The sequence below is a fragment of the Trichosurus vulpecula genome, chromosome 5 (genome assembly GCF_011100635.1).
Source record: "Trichosurus vulpecula isolate mTriVul1 chromosome 5, mTriVul1.pri, whole genome shotgun sequence".
NCBI lineage: Eukaryota > Metazoa > Chordata > Mammalia > Diprotodontia > Phalangeridae > Trichosurus > Trichosurus vulpecula.
The window spans coordinates 59,719,205-59,735,351 of NC_050577.1; the positions used below are offsets into that span (position 1 = coordinate 59,719,205).

General features: G+C 37.0%; 2 protein-coding genes across 2 annotated transcripts in view; one reads left to right on the forward strand and one right to left on the reverse strand.

Annotated features, from left to right (window-relative positions):
* Positions 1–16,147, forward strand: part of PLXDC2 (plexin domain containing 2) — a 518,063-nt gene that overhangs the window by 362,200 nt on the left and 139,716 nt on the right. The window lies entirely within an intron of this gene.
* On the reverse strand, positions 4,574–4,966 carry LOC118849514 (40S ribosomal protein S12-like). Its single transcript, XM_036758390.1, has one exon. The coding sequence runs from the start codon at positions 4,964–4,966 to the stop codon at positions 4,574–4,576; it is 393 nt and encodes a 130-aa protein (XP_036614285.1).

Here is a 16,147-nt window from a genome sequence, read left to right on the forward strand (position 1 = left end):
TATGCCTCAGGTTTGTCATCTGGAAAATAAGGGGTTAAACATGATGATATTTGAGGTTGTTTCTGGCTCTAAATCTTTGATTCTTTAATTCTTCATTTTATACAGGGGATATAACTTCCATCTCATCTTCATCTAAACCTATAATTAGTCCAAGGGTTATCATAGCTAGCTGAGTGGCACAATGGATACCAGAGTCAAGATGACCTTCATTCAAATCTGGCCTTGGATACTTATTAGCTGTAAAACCCTAGGCAAGTCACTTAACCTCTGCATGCCTCCATTACCCCCACTGTAAAATGGGGATAATAACACCCACTGTATCAGTAAGGCAAGATTCATGATCTCAAGGATGACCATGAACATGCCTGAGTGGTTCAGATTGCAAAGTATGAAAAACTCTCTAGATAGAAGGCAGAGGAAGTATAATATTTATTTAGACACCAGAGAATCCAATCCCAGGACCAGTAATTCCAATTTGATATAGCAGTAGTTATATTCCAAAACCAGTAAGCCCACCTTAATGTAGCAACAAGGAAATTATAACACAGTATTATAGCAAGGAACCAGTAATCCTGTAACCTTCCACTCCCCCCCCCCCATCCCTCCTTCCCCAAGGACCTTCCCTGTAAACACTCAGGAGTCCTAACTGTCTGCTTGCTTGTGTTCTATTCCTTTCTCAGTTCTCTGGTCACCAAACCTCCCTGCTTTCCACTCTCTGCTCAGTTCTCTCTTTTGCAGCTCTGTTGACTCGGGGTTCTGGCTTCTCTTCCGACTTCTGAATTCTGAATTCTCCTTCTCAGTTTTGCCACTCTCAATTCTGCTGCTCTCTGCAGATTCTGAGTTCCATGGCTACTTTCTGGATATTTATATTCTTTCTATGGCCTGAGGGCTTCACACCCAATCAGCAAAAGAGTGTGGGCCTGAGGCTTAGTGCCTAGTAAGTAAAGGGAGTAGACCTGCCTCTAATTAAGCCTCCATTTATGGACCTCACCTGAGGTCTATGGAGTGGGTGGGAAAGGTCTTCAATCATTGATTGGCATCACAAAGGTGTGGACCTGACTCTCATCAAGCCTCCCTTTGTTGCCCCACCTGAAGCCTATTGAATGGGTGGGAAAGATCTTTCATTTATTGATTGACCTCCCACCCATCTAGATGTACTGAGGAACACATGAGATAATATTTGCAAAATGTTTAACAAGATGCCTACCACATAGTAGGTGCTTAAGTAATGCTTATTTCTTACCTCTTTCCCTTCTCCATCTGGGAGGAGAAGAGGAAATATGACATTGTGAAAAGAGTATCTGCTTTAGAGTCAAGAAAACATGGGTCAAATCCTGCCTCTTACTTAACTAACTGTGTGGCCATAGACAAGTTACCCGAACTTTCAGTTCCACAGTCAACTAAGACTAGAAGTTACAAATATGTTGCTGATTTGCATTGGTTTCAGAGGTGGGGATCCTTTGGCCTCAAGACCACACATGACCCTTTGGGTCCTCAAGAGTAGCCCTTTGACTGAATCCAAACTTAACTTCCCTTAAGTAAAGGATGTGTCCTGTAAAACTTGGATTCAGTCAGAAGGCCACACCCAAGGACCTAGAAGGTCACATGTGGTCTCAAGGCCACAAGTTCCCCAACCCTGGAGCAGTTTTAACAAGAGGAATTCCTTATACTGATAAAAATGACAACTCCTGTAAAAAAGAAAAAATCTAGGAGGCAAATGGAATATAAGCAAAATGAATCCATCCATCACTAGCTTTTGAAAACAATCTACTATGTTTCATACAGAGATGAAAGACTGGCAGTGATCATTTCAGAATGAAAACTTATCTTTTACTTCAGTTTTTAGCTACAGTGGTAAGGCTCTTGACATCTAGATCCAGAGTCAACATGGTCCGCAATTTTAAAACATAATAACTTCAAGCTTTGTCAAAATATAGTTTATAGAGTAACTATGGTCTTCCTCTGATTTCTGTTATCAAAATACTGTCATCTTTATGTACTCTGTCCCCAATAAGTTTCTCCCATGGCAGATTAATAGTTTAGTATTTCTGTTTTCCCTTTGTTGTGGCTTTGGCATTTTCCAAATAAAATACTAGTCTGCTTTTATCAAAAGCAATTTTCCATTGTGGTTTTCCTGTATTTTGTCATGTGGTATTAAGTGGATGTGCAGAGAGGATATTTTCTTGACTTTTTTTGGTCTCTCTTGTCTTGCTATGTATCTCCCCTTTGCACTTAAAGTCCCTGCAGCAGTAATCTGATTATGTCTTTCATCTCATATGCCTTAACTCACTTTGGACAAGAAAATCATTTCATCTTCAGTCAATCTATGTGTTGTTATTACTTGGGGTTAATGATTTCCTTCTATTTGAAAATTCTACATAGATGTTTTTGGGGGAGAAGATGAGGTTACATCTGGAACTATAGCTACTGCGGGCTTTAATTATTCTGGATATATAGGCACAATTATTGGTCTTGATCTGGAGAATAAAGGAGAAGTGTGGTACCAAGATAAAGATAATATCAAAGCATTCTCTACTTTGCACTTAACTATAAGGTTGAATTATTACAAAAAAAGTTGATTATTTGGGACCAGAATGCATTCATGCAAAAAGGTTATAGAAGATTAACATGATTTCTTTTTTTGCCAACTTACTACACTAGTGTGCTGATTACTAAGCACCAAGATATACCTGAATTAAGCAAAATTTTTGATGAAGTCTTTTATTATGATCTGTGCACATGATAAAGATGGCTTACCTGGAGGATACGATGATTAGGCATAGCTGGCACCTGTGGAAACTCTATAATATTCATTGTTCTTCTGATTAAGCATCTGTATTAAATAAACCATAAATGTAATTATCATGGGTAGTGTGCTTGCTGGGGCCCTATTTGGATCAGAATGTGTTACTATTTCTCTCCTTACCCATCTCTTGGTCCCCTCCAATTAGTGCGGTAAATGCTTGAGCAACTATTTTCAGCACCCCCCCCCAATAATGTAGTGTTGAAAATTAATATGAAGTCCTATAGCATTAAAAAAGTAACTTGAACGAATAGAGGCCAAGAGTAGTGGTGCTTAACATGGAAGAATTTCTTCAGTGATATGCAGAGATCCCTGTTCTTTGCTCTGCTTTATCCAACATGCCTCTCAGTGACCTTTATAAATATATAGGTGAACTTACTTATCAAATTTGTGGATCCAACAAACTTTATTAAGACTCTTTGCTGTGTAGAGCATTGTACTAGGTATTGACAACCCTAAAAATTAGCTAAAATCTGGCCCCTGGTTTCATGAAGATTACAGTGTTGCTGAGGAAAGGGACCCAGGTACCAATAAATCTGATAAAGTGAATGAAAAACTAAATGTTTTGTTAGGTCTTAGGGCAAAGGTTTTTACTGAGAGGAGGATAAATGGAAGGCTTTTTGAATGATATAGTTCTTTAGTTTGGATTTAAAGGATGTGAGCAGAGAATACAAAATCTTACTTTGTTTATTGTTGACTTTAAAAGAGTTTGATTTGGTCAACTAGAAGACAATATCAAGATTTTCTTCTACCAGATTATTTTCCATGCATTTATTATGGACAGGCTGGAATGATGAGTTAAATTTAATAAGATAAATTTTAATAGACAACAGTACTAGAGGAGACCAGTTAAGTTGTTAATTTACATTTTAAAAAAGAAGAGTAGGTAAATAACCAGTAGTATATGGTAGACTCAAGTTGAGTTAACAGTCTATGTCAGTGCTCTCTAAAGCTAGTATGATTTCTGGGTGCATCATTGTTAATATCCCATCCAGATATATTATGTTTGGGGTCTGGTCAGACCACTCATAGAGTGTGATGTTCCATTGTACATGTTAGGAGGGATATTTGCAAGCATATCAAGAATAGGGAACCAGAATGGTAAGGACTGTTAAAGGCAGGTCCTATGAGAAACAGTTGAAGAAAATAGGGATGTTTACATTTAAAAAAAAAGAAGTCTCAGGACAAAACATCATAATATCTTCAAATGGGGGGCAGCTAGGTGGTGCAGTGAGTAGAGCACCGGCCCTGGAGTCAGGAGGACCTGAGTTCAAATCCGGCCTCAGACACTTGACACATGTACTAGCTGTGTGACCTTGGGCAAGTCACTTAACCCCAATTGCCCTGCCAAAAAGAGAAAAAAAATAATATCTTCAAATATGTGAAGATCTGTCATGTGATATAGGGATTTAGAGTCATTTTTTGTGCCTTCAGAGGACAGAAAGGGACCAAAAAGGAGTAGAATTGTTGTTACCTAAAAAGATCTTAGCAATTTTTTTTATCCCCAAGTGGAATGGGCTTCCTTGAGAAGCAAGGAGTTCCTCTGGAGTTCAGAGACTAAACAACCACATTGTAAACTTAGTGTAGAGGGAATTCCTTCTTCAAGTATTTGAAGGATAGGATTTGAGGAATAGTATTTTTTTCTTTTGAGGGATAGTAGACTTTGAATGACTGCTGTTTACTTCCAACTCCAATGTTTCATGATTCCAAGTAGTGATGGAATACGTTATTTTTTTTTCAAATCAGACCAAAGCTTTTATTTATTCACTTCTAGCATTTAAAATATTCTTCGATGACATCTTTGGCCTGAGATTCCTTGCCATAGTCCTTAACAACAACGCAGCTGCAGCCAACCACTTTACGGGGCTTATCCTCTCTGTCAATTTTACAGAGGCCTACCCATTCACCCAGCTTCTTGTTGTCATCAACCTTGATCAAGTTGATCTGATGCTTAGCACACAGGGCCTCAACCAACTTTACATACATAGGTTCATCACAGTTGGAAGCAAGAACACAAAGATGGGCTTGGCGTTTATCCAAAGCTTTGGCAGCTTCACGAATTCCACGAGCTAGGCCATTGTGGATGAGTGCGGTCTTCAGCACTTCTTGTAGAGTGGTGTTAACGTCCATTACACCTCCAGCAGCAATGCCTTCCTCAGCCATGGCAGCGGTTCACTGGTGAAGCTAAATCTTGAAAACATCCGGGAGCCTCCGCCTCCCGCTCGACTCAGCGGTGACAGGGAAGAGCTGGAATGCATTATTAGTCTCATTTTACTAATTAGAAAGAGATACAGAGGTTTAGAACCAGAATCTTAATTAGTGCTATAACTAAGGTTAGAATTTTGGCATCTTGACTTCATGTCCAATGGTCACTGGTCTTCTTGGTATTTGTTGCTTTCCCATTTGCCCTCACTAGATCACTCCTAGAGCTGCTCTTGTGGTGGCAAGGTAATCGGTACCCCATATTAATGTCTTTCTTACTTTCTGTCACCTACTGACTCAGTTGTAGGAATTGTTGGGTGAGAAATCTCAGCAACAAGCAGGAAGTTGCTTGTTTTTTAGTTATAGAGCTTAACCAGACAAGGTGAAAATATAACAGCTGGATTGAAAAAGGATCAGGAATAGATTTCCTTCCTCTTCTGTCACAGACACAATGCTCTGTAATTCAGTACCAAATACTTAAAAAATTAGGTGAGAAAAACTATTATAAAAGAACCTCTATTCAGAAAAATAATGGAGGAGTTTACTTCTGGAATGAGGATGGTTTTATTTCTCAGAGACAACAGGTAAAATGTAAATTTCTTACTCCTACCATCTGGCTCTATTCTACCATTCTGGCCTATTTCCAGTTACTCTCTTTCATATGCTTTCCATTACAGAAAAATTGGAGGACTTCTATTCTCGAATATTGACTTTCTTATTCTTGTCTCTAAGGATGCTGACACACAATTCTTTATCAATGTGGGTTTAAATCCCTACTTGGACAATTACTAGCTATTTAACACTGAGAAAGTCACTGAAATTCTTTCTAGGCCTCAGTTTCCACATCTTCAAAATGCAGAGGTGGAACTTGATGGCCTCTGAAGTCCCTGCTTAGGTCCAAAGCTATGATTCAATTAGCCTGTAATCTCTTGTTTCCTCCTGTTAAGACTTTTCCTTCCTTCAAGGACCAGTTAAGGTACATATTCCTTCATGAAGCTTTCCCTGTTTCCCTCATCCAGAAATGAGTTACTTCCTTCTTCAAATCTGTCACACCACTCTCATATCACTCAATCTATTGCACTCTCTCTGTGCATTTAGTCAGATTTTAACTTTTATTATAATTCTGTATATCTTCTATACAATTCACATATTTATATCTTCTCTTCCACTAGTATTTTTGGGTTGTTTTAGAAAATTAGCTCATGCTCACAAAGCAATATCATTTTTTTCATCTTTATCTCTCTCGTTACTTTCCTAATGTGAACAGAGGAAAAGCATATTAAAAAGAGTCAGTATAGTGTGATGGTTAAAGTACTAATTTTAGTATCAGAAGATCTACATTCAGACTTCAGGTCTGACACAATTTACCTGTGAGACCCTGAGCAAGGCAGTGGCTTTAAAGCTCAGTTTCTTCTACTATAAAATGGTGTGGTAATCACACTTACTCCCTCTTTTAGAGGGTCATTGGGAGGAAATGTTTTATTTTCTTAGCTGCTTAAATATGAGTTCTTTGCATCAGAATATTACCAACAGAAAGGTGTTCTGCATTAGAGAGATATTAACTTGTTTGCTTGTAGTAATTAGAATAATTCCTTTTTTTCTTTTGTTTTTTTTTTAAATATATATATTTTTTTATTTTTAGTTTACCACACGCAGTTCTACATAATTTTGAGTTCCAGATTTTCTCCCCTCCCTCCCCCCCCTCCCCAAGATGGCATGGAAGCTCATATAACTACCATGTATAATGAATAATTTTTGAATTTAGTAATTGAATGGAACCTTAGTCTGGAAAGGCCCAGACCAAGTCACAGATTACTAACTAGAAAAACATTGATACAAGTTATTGATGTAAATTTAGTTTCCTATTCTCTTTATGTGGTTTATTTCAGTAACTTACAGTTTTTCTTTACCATTTTCATGTCAGTTTCTCACAATGACACTGAGTCTCTTATGCTCCACTGCTGGAGATCTGTTTCCACCCACTTCCTTTAATTATGGTGTACAGAATGCTATTCTACTGGGATTCTCTAGATGGGAAAATCAGGGGTTTCCCCCAGGAACTGCTGTCATTGCTCTTTCCATCCTGTCTTCCTTAGAGCACATGAAGCTCTGTAAGCCACTGCTGTGCTGACTTGTTATATCAGGAAGAAACAGCAAATTAGTCTTGGACAACTGATCTAAATTGAGGCTTCTCAGGAGACTTCAGTCTGTTCATTCACTATATGCAGTTTCCAGTATGTTCATTGAGTATTTGTTGTATAGGCTGATGTTATTTATAAGGAAGCTCAAAGATTAAAAATTACTGATAGGGCATTATCTAAGGGAAAAATTCATTTACCTGTAATGATTCCACCTGAGTGTAGGAAGCTTGTATCAGCATATAATGGGGGACAGCATGGGGACAATATATATTTTATAATGAGGAGATCTGGGTATAATTCCTGGCCACACAACTTAAAAGCTTATGTGACCTTGGATAGGTAAATAATATAATCTCTGAGTCCCAGATTACTGATCTGGAAAGGATGTAATGAACAAATATACCATAGTGGATAAAAGTCCTTTAGTCAAGGGGAGCTGGATTCAACTCTTGCCTTTAATACATGTGATCAGTGTGATCGTGGGCAATCAATGCCATAGGCAATTCTCTAATACCATAATTTGCAGTGGGTTTGAAGATTTACATTAGTGGAGGAAGTGTCCACACCTTGGATTTCATCACAAGAAAACCTTCCAAAAAAAGAAGAATAGAGGTTTTCTGGTGCTCGAACAAGATCATGTTTATAACACTATAAGTATGAAGGACACAAGCCATTTTCTCCTATCAGGTAATTTTGAAGAAGAATGTTAGCTCTAGGCAGATGGGAATATTTGCTCAAATCAAGTGAGGAATAACCCAAGGATGGAGGGGTAAGGTCTTTGTCAGCTGTTTTTTCTACATTTATGATCTTAACTAATACAGAGAATAAACCCCTAACAATGCAGATAAGGAACCCTTCTGTAATTGATCATCTGCAATTGATCATCTAATAGTGCTTCTTAAGCTATGCTGAAGGGGTTACAAGTAGAAAAAGTTTAAGAAGGCCTGATCTAAAGGAGTGGTATATTGAGGGGCAGCACTAAAAGTTAGGGGGGCTTGTTAATTTGCCAGAGACAGGACTTGAAGCCAAGTTGTCCCGACTCCATGGCCTCCTTTCCACTATGGCACACAGACTTTTAGGGTAAGGGTAAAGAGAAAGCAAATGTGGGCAGTTACCATTGGCATCTCATGGAGGCTACTTACATGGCCATCCTGCATTTAGGTATAAACTTGGTTACAAGGAGGGATCTAAGGAGAAGTAACAAAGTATTAGGAAGCAAAAAGAGACCTTCCAAGCTCCTTAATCTCATGGTCGGAAGACCTGCTACAAGGCTGGTGCTACCCAGAGTAAGCCTGAACACATACAGCAGGCCCTGCCATGTATTTTGTGATGTAATCAGACCACAACTTGCTGCATCCTCAACATTCCTGTTTTTCTCTTGCAGCTATGGCTTTTTCAGGGATGTTCCTCATGCCTAGAATGTCTTCCATTGCCTTTCTTTACTTGGAATTCCCACCACCCTTCAAAGTCAAATTCTAATGCCACTTCAATCGTGAAGCCTTTCTTAATCCTGAGTTAGTAAAGAGCTTCCCTTAATTTGTGTCTGTCTGATTCAGTTATCAGGTAGCATTTTGTACTACAATTTCGAAGCATTTCTCAATCCCTCTTAATCCTAGTGTCTTCCCTCTGTTGATTTTCTCCTGTTTATCCAATATATAGCTTGTTTGTAACTGGTTGTTTACATGTTGCCTCTCTCATTTGACTGGGAGATCCTTGAAAGCCAGAACTGTGTTTTTTCTCTTCTTTCTACCCCTAGTGCTTAGCACAGTGCCTGGCACATAGTAAGCTTCTGGTTTTTTTTGTTGTTGAACAAATGATTTACTGACCCTCTCTTGATAGAAAGTCAGCTCCGTGAGGGTAGAGTGTGTATCTTATCTCTACAAGGAGCAGGTGCTTAATAAGTGGTTGTTGGAATTTGATTTGTGGAGGAATAAACAGGGAATTGGAAGTTTAGGAGGAATAAGAAGAGAGATTGGAACGTGTACATTCAAAAGGGGAAGAGCAAGACATTTAATGAAAAGGAAAAGGGATTATTGCTTTGGGAATAATGCTTCCAATCTCTACATTCACCTTTGCTTCAAGTGAAATTTGACTACTATGATTATAATACAAGTAGCCATTCATTGCTACTCGAAGTATGCCACTTGAACAGTAGATTTTAGATATTTTTATGCTTAGGTATAAGAAACAGCGCAGTTTGGTCTGTGTGATCCATGTGTCTCTTGCATTAACTGAAGCCAGTCAAGGAGATTCTTTTGGCAATATGCCTGCCCTAACCAGCCAGGTTCTCTTAACTGTCTTTATATGATGAACCCCAGAAGGCTACCTTCACCCAAGTCAATCAAACAATAAACAATTATTAAGCACCTACTAAATGCTAGGCATTTTGCTAAGTGCTAGGGATACAAAAAGATGCAAAAGACAGTCCCTGCCCTTAAAGAGCTTACAACGTGATGGGAAAACCTGGAGTGTTTTAAGTACATTCAAATGTCTATGTTTGATTTTCATGGCTGTAAAGTCTAACAAGAAGAAAGGATGTCTATTGTTGCTCTCAGTATTCATTTTGGATATTGATATTATGGAAAAATGCAAAGAAGATGGCATCTGAGAGTCTGAGAAAGTTAGGTACTTAGAATACTGAGTTTGCATGACCTTGTACAAGTCACAATATCTTTAAGACTCATTTTTTTCATCTGTAAATGAGGAGGGTGAAGAAGATATATCTAAGTTTCCTTACAGTTCCCATGATTCATTGAAATAGCTGTAATTCTAAAAAGTGGGTCCTGAGATGCTGCAGTGACAAGGAATCAAAAATTTCTGGAATCATATTTATTCTAGAACCTAGTTAGAGTACTAAAATGGAATTGGTGACACTGCATAATACAGGGTGTCCCTAAAGTCTGGACACATAGGAAAAAATGCATATATTGACATATTTGGAATATTAACATACCTTAGCCCCCTTGACTTCTTTTTCTGGGGTATGCTGAAGGACAAGGTGTACTCAATTGAAATTACAGATGCAACACACTTGATTGAACACATAAAGAGTGAATGTGCTAAAATTGATGGCAATGTGGAGTTATTGTATCAAGTTCATATGAATCTTGCAAAGCACATCAACCTTTGCATCACAAATGATGGAAATCCTATTGAAAATGTTATCTGTGAATATTCCAATTAAAAGGTTGTTGAAAATTTCATTCATTTCATTTCTTGAAAATATGCATTTTTGCCTATGTGTCCAGATTTTAGGAACACCCTGTACTGCTGCTGGTGAGTGTATCACCTTTATAAAACCCCTTTTGTTTGTAATTCCCATCTCTCTCTTTAATCTTTATATATTCTAATAGAAATTCAATAGCACTCTAATTATAATACCTTCCCCATCTCCAAAAGATTTCTTGTTTTTTCGAGAAGGGATAGTTACTATTTACTCACTCTGTAATCACCATTAGCCTGCTCTTCCTTTCTAATTCATAGACTTTCTGGAGGGATAAAGAGGAGCAAATTAGAAACATACAGAAAAATTGTCTGATATTACTCTGTGACCAATTGAGGGAAGTAGAAGAAAAAGGCTATTGACTTCTTTTATTCCAACGGAGTTAGTCTGTACTTTTTCTGGTAATGAATACCACCTATTTCATCGGCAAATCTTTAAGGAGGTCATATTACAAAAACGTTGTGATTTGTTAAAGAAAATTGCTTTTTAATCTATTTTGATATTTAGTACTTACATCTAATATTCCTTAGTCTAATGTGCAGTATCTGTCGAACAATACATACTTAACAAATGATCTTTGCAAAATACCTCTAGTTATCTACACTTTTAATTGATTTGGAGACTTTTTTTAAGATTCATTGACATAATGATGCTTTCTCTTCATTATATTGTAATGATGCTTTATTTCACGTAATCATGCAGAAAATATTATAAAAGTCAAACACATACAAACCTAAGAATGTCTTAGAAAGCCAACACGGTTCTCACAAAGAAAGGTGCAGTTACAAAGGAAAAAAAAAGAATGTCCTCTTTAGAGTGTAACTTGGATATTTAAATAGAAAGAAACATCTTTAGTATTATTGAAGTTTTGTGATTTCATTGGTGTAATTAGTCTTAGGCAGCTAGGTAGCTCGGTGGATAGAACACTTGGTCTTGAGGAAGGAAGACCTGAATTCAAATCTGTGCTGAGACACTTACTTGCTGTGTGAACCTGGGTAGGTCACTTAACCTCTGTTTGCCACTGGAGAAGGAAATGGCAAACTACTCCATTGTCTTTGCCAAGAAAACCCAATGGACAGTATTATGCACATGGTCATTAAAAGCGGGACACAACTTAACAACAGCAAAAAATGTAGTCTTACCAAAAATACAGAACACATCCTTCTATCTCACATGTAATATGTGATCTGTGGCCAATAAAAGATATAACCCATTGTAAATTTTCTGAAGATGAGCCTCTTTTTGTTTACTATGCTGGTTCTGGTTAGTGAGATGCCATCAGCTACCAAGGTGATGCTAGAAGTGTGTCCAACTTGAAAGAACCTTCCAGAGCTTGTACTCTCCTACGTATTCCATGCCAGAACCACAGTGATTTCTACATCACAACTACATATCAAAGCAAGTGTTTAGGAAAGCCTTCACATATTTGTTATATATACATGGACATATGCATATATTCTAAACAACACATACATGTATACATACACATATAGGTGTGTATACATATACATATATACATATACATGTGTGCATATATGTGTATATCTGTGTGTGTCTGTATGTAGATCATATATAGCTATATATCTATACATGTAAATATTGTCCAAAGTTTATCAGTGTGTGTATATACATAACATATCTATATATTTATCCACGTATCAATCTGTTTTTCTCTTGGCCATAGGCACATAGATTTAGAGATGGAATGGAACTTAAAGGCCAGTTGGTCCAACCCCCTCATTTTATAGTGAAGAGAATGAGCCCCAGAGTGACTGAGTGACCAGAGGTCACAAAGATAGTGAGTGGTAGAGCTGAGAATTGAACACAGATTCTCTTGCTTTTACATCTAGTACTCTTTCTACACTACATCACGCTGCCCCATGCCAACTTTTACTCTCTGGATAAACACACACAGACACATACACGCATTTTTCTTAAGGTGATTGTATTCTATATTTCACTGCTGTTGTTTTCCAGTAATTTCCAGTTGTGTCCAACTTTTCATGACCCCATTAGCATTTTCTTGGCAAAGATAATGGTGTGGCTTGCCATTTCCTTGTCACGGTTATTTTCCAGATGAGGAAAATGAGGCAAATGCAGTTAAGTTACTTGCCCATGGTCATGCAACTAGTGAATGTCTGAGGCCAGACTTGAACTCAGGAAAGTGACTCCAAGCCCAGCACTCTATCATCTGTGCCACCTTGTAACCCATGCTCTATTTTACCATCACTCAAAGCTGCTACATACAAAATCCTGAACTCTGATATTCTATTCATTGAAGTAAATGTTCTATTCTTCTTCCTCTCTCATGGCCTTTATAACAGTGCCCAAAATTTTCCCTTATTGTGACCCCTGATCCCTCATTTCTTCACTATTCTCCAGATATATTGACAACTTTCTCATAGTCGCATTTCTCTCCTCAATCTTGACCAGAGCAACGATTCACTCTTATACACCTTTGAATCTCTTCGCTTCTGGGTATTTCAAAATTACTGTCTATCAACCCTCAGTGTAAGGTAAATTTTTTGATCTGCTTCTTCCTTTCAAGTGATTATGTTCCTAGAAATAATCACAGAAAGCATGATGCTTTTGTCCACTAGAAATTTGTGTTACCCATGTAATGATACCATTGATCTTCTTTCATTAGCTCATCTTCATTCCTCACAAATTATTTTCAACTCTTCTTAACTAAAACCACAACGCTTTTCCCTTTCCCTTTCATCTCACAATATGTCCTTCTTACTTGACTGAGATTAAAGTCATCGCAGAAGAGTTCCTTAAAACTACTACTTCTACCTCTTACAGATCAAAATTTCCATTTTCTCACATACCCTATCCTCCATCCCTTCAGCCACAAAGATTCTTTCTGTAAATCTCCCTCTCATAGATCTTCAGTCTCTGTCTTGACACTAGGCTACACACACTTAAGCACATATATTTTGTTAATGAAATAAAATTTTATTTTCCTTCATCTTAATTTTTAAAGTAATTTGAAGATTTTATGTCTCTTGTTTTTTACTAATGTGTGTATACATATATACAGCGCATGTATGTATATGTGAATATAGATACATATTTATAAATCATGTAGTATAAAATATTTTTGTCATAATTATTTTAAGTTGCTCTTTCCTACCTATTCACGTTTTGTGGGTCATTGATTTAAAAAGACTGAAGGGAAGGATCTTCTCCCTTTACCAAATCTTAGCTGAAGGTACTCCTAAAGTTGGCTTGAAACTTTTTCATCTTGCAAGTTATCATGGTAGAAGTTTGATAAATGAGGAAGGAAGTGATAAGAAGCGAAGCTAGAGAAAGAATAGACTTAGCTAGTTGAATTCAGGCTTTAGGCAGGATATATGTCTTCATTTAAAACTTGGGTGATGTCCAGATAGGGACAAAATAAGTTTCCATATTTTTAGAGACCTTGACCTCAGGTGCCAATAATAAAAATGACTTGTTTCTTAGAGAGGATGAAGAAAATAACCCCCCAACCCTGGGATACTTTGACTGTCTTGTCCAATTTTATCTCTTATGGCAATGTATATGAGAATCTCTTTTTTCAGAGCAATAAATTTGATTTGTGAAGTTCAAATTTAGCATTTTTACAACAAAGAGTAGGATCCAAGCATGTCTAAGTTAAGTCTTGCCCAACATCGCCTTAACCCAATACTGAAACAGCTTGACTAGATTGAGAACACAACAAGATACAAAGGCCCTCAAGAAAATGAAGGTGTACTTAACAGCTGAATACCCTGAAAAAGTTTTATACAAATGAATTTCTGAAAATGAAAACCTGTGATTAACTTGAAAGCACCTCTCTTTTTTTCTTTTTACAATGTGTCAATTGTGTCTTTTTGGCATTCTTTTAAATTTTTTTTTAATTCCAAATTCTCTCTCCCTCCATCACCTCCCACACCCATTGAGAAGGTAAGCAATCTGATATCAATCATACATGTGAAATCATGCAAAATACATCTCTATATTAGCCATGTTGCAAAACAGCAAGAATTTTTTTTTAAATGTATACTTCAATTTGTACTCAGAGTTCATCAATTCTCTCTCTGGAGGTAGATAACATTGTTTTGAACTCAGGTCCTTCCGACTCCAGGGCCAGTGCTGTACTCATTGTGCCACCTAGCTGTCCCATGATAACATTGTTTGTCATGAGACCATTGGAACTATCTTGGATCTTCATATTTATCAGAGTTGTTAAATCTTTCACAGTTGCTCATCATTACAATATTGCTGTTACTGTGCACAAGGATCTCCTGTTCTGTTAACTTCACTTTGCATCAATACACATGGGTCTTCCAATTTTTGTTTGTTTTTCTTTCTGCAACCACCCTCTTGTTATTTCTTATAATATCATGGTCCTCCATCACCATCATATGCCACAACTTGTTCGTCTGTTCCCAATTGATGAACATCCCTTCAACTTTCAATTCTTTGCTATCAGAAAAAGAGCTACTATAAATATTTTTGTACATACTTTTCATTTGCTTCTGATTCCTTTGGGGTACAGACCAAGCAGTGATATTGCTGGGTCAAAGGGTACAAGGTTTTATAGTCCTTTGGGCCTAGTTCCAAATTGTTTTCCAGAAGGGTTGAAGCTATTCACAATTCTATCAACAATGCATTAGGTTTCTATTTTCCCATATTCCCTCCAGAATTTGTCATTGTCCTTTTCTATAGTATTAGTAAATGTGATAGGTGTGAGCTGTTTTAATTTTCATTTCTCTAACCAGTACTGATTCAGAGCATTTTCCCCATAAGACTGTTAGCTCTAATTTCTTATTCTGAAAACTGCCTCTTCATATCTTTTGACCTTTTTTTTTTCTTTTAGAGAATGTCTATTGTTTTTATAAATTTGACTCAGGTCTCTATATATTTAAAAATTGGCTATCAACAGAGAAACTTGCAGTAAGATTTTTGATATTATTTCATTGTCTGTGGTAACTTTATCAAAATGTAGTTGACCTGATTGTCTCCTTTAATTAAATCTATTTTTTCTTTTGCTTTGTCTGAGATAATGATTGTTGCCCCTGCCATTTTTTTATCTTGCCTGAAACATAATAGATTCTTCTCTAGCCCCTTATTTTATAAAGTATTTATATTTCCAGTACACGTAAAAATAAATTTTCACCTTTTTAAAAAACTTTGAGTTCCAAATTTTTCCTTCCCTTCTTCCCCTATCCACTTCCTGAGATGGCAGGCAGTTGTAGGTAAATTATATGTGTGCAGTCATGCAAAATACATTTCCATATTAGTCATATTGTGAAAGAAAACACAGACCCCCCCCCCGACACACACAAAGTAAACATTTCTTTGATCTGCATTTAGACTTCATCAGTTCTTTATCTGGAGATGGACAGCATTTTTGCCATAAATTCTTCAGAATTGTTTTGAATCTTCACATGACTGAAAATAGCTGTCATTCAAAGATGATCACCATACAATATAGTTTTTACTATGTACAATAATCATCTAGCTCTGTTCACTTAAATTTCAAATCATATAAGTTTTTCTAGGTTATTCCAAGGCCTCCTGCCCATCATTTCTTACAGTGTTCTACAACAATCATAAACCCCAACTTGCTTAGCCATTCCCCAGTTGATGGGCATTACTTCAATTTCCATTTCTTTGCCATCACTAAAAAAGCTGCTATGAATATTTTTGTACATATAGGACTTTTTCCTTTTTCTTATCTCTTTAGGATACAGATGTTAGTAGTGGTATTGTTTGGTCAAAGCCTATGCACAGTTATGGTGTTTTCAACAT

Bases quoted from the DNA above. Each gene is read 5' to 3' on its own strand.
- LOC118849514 (XM_036758390.1), bottom strand. From the start codon at position 4,966: ATGGCTGAGGAAGGCATTGCTGCTGGAGGTGTAATGGACGTTAACACC.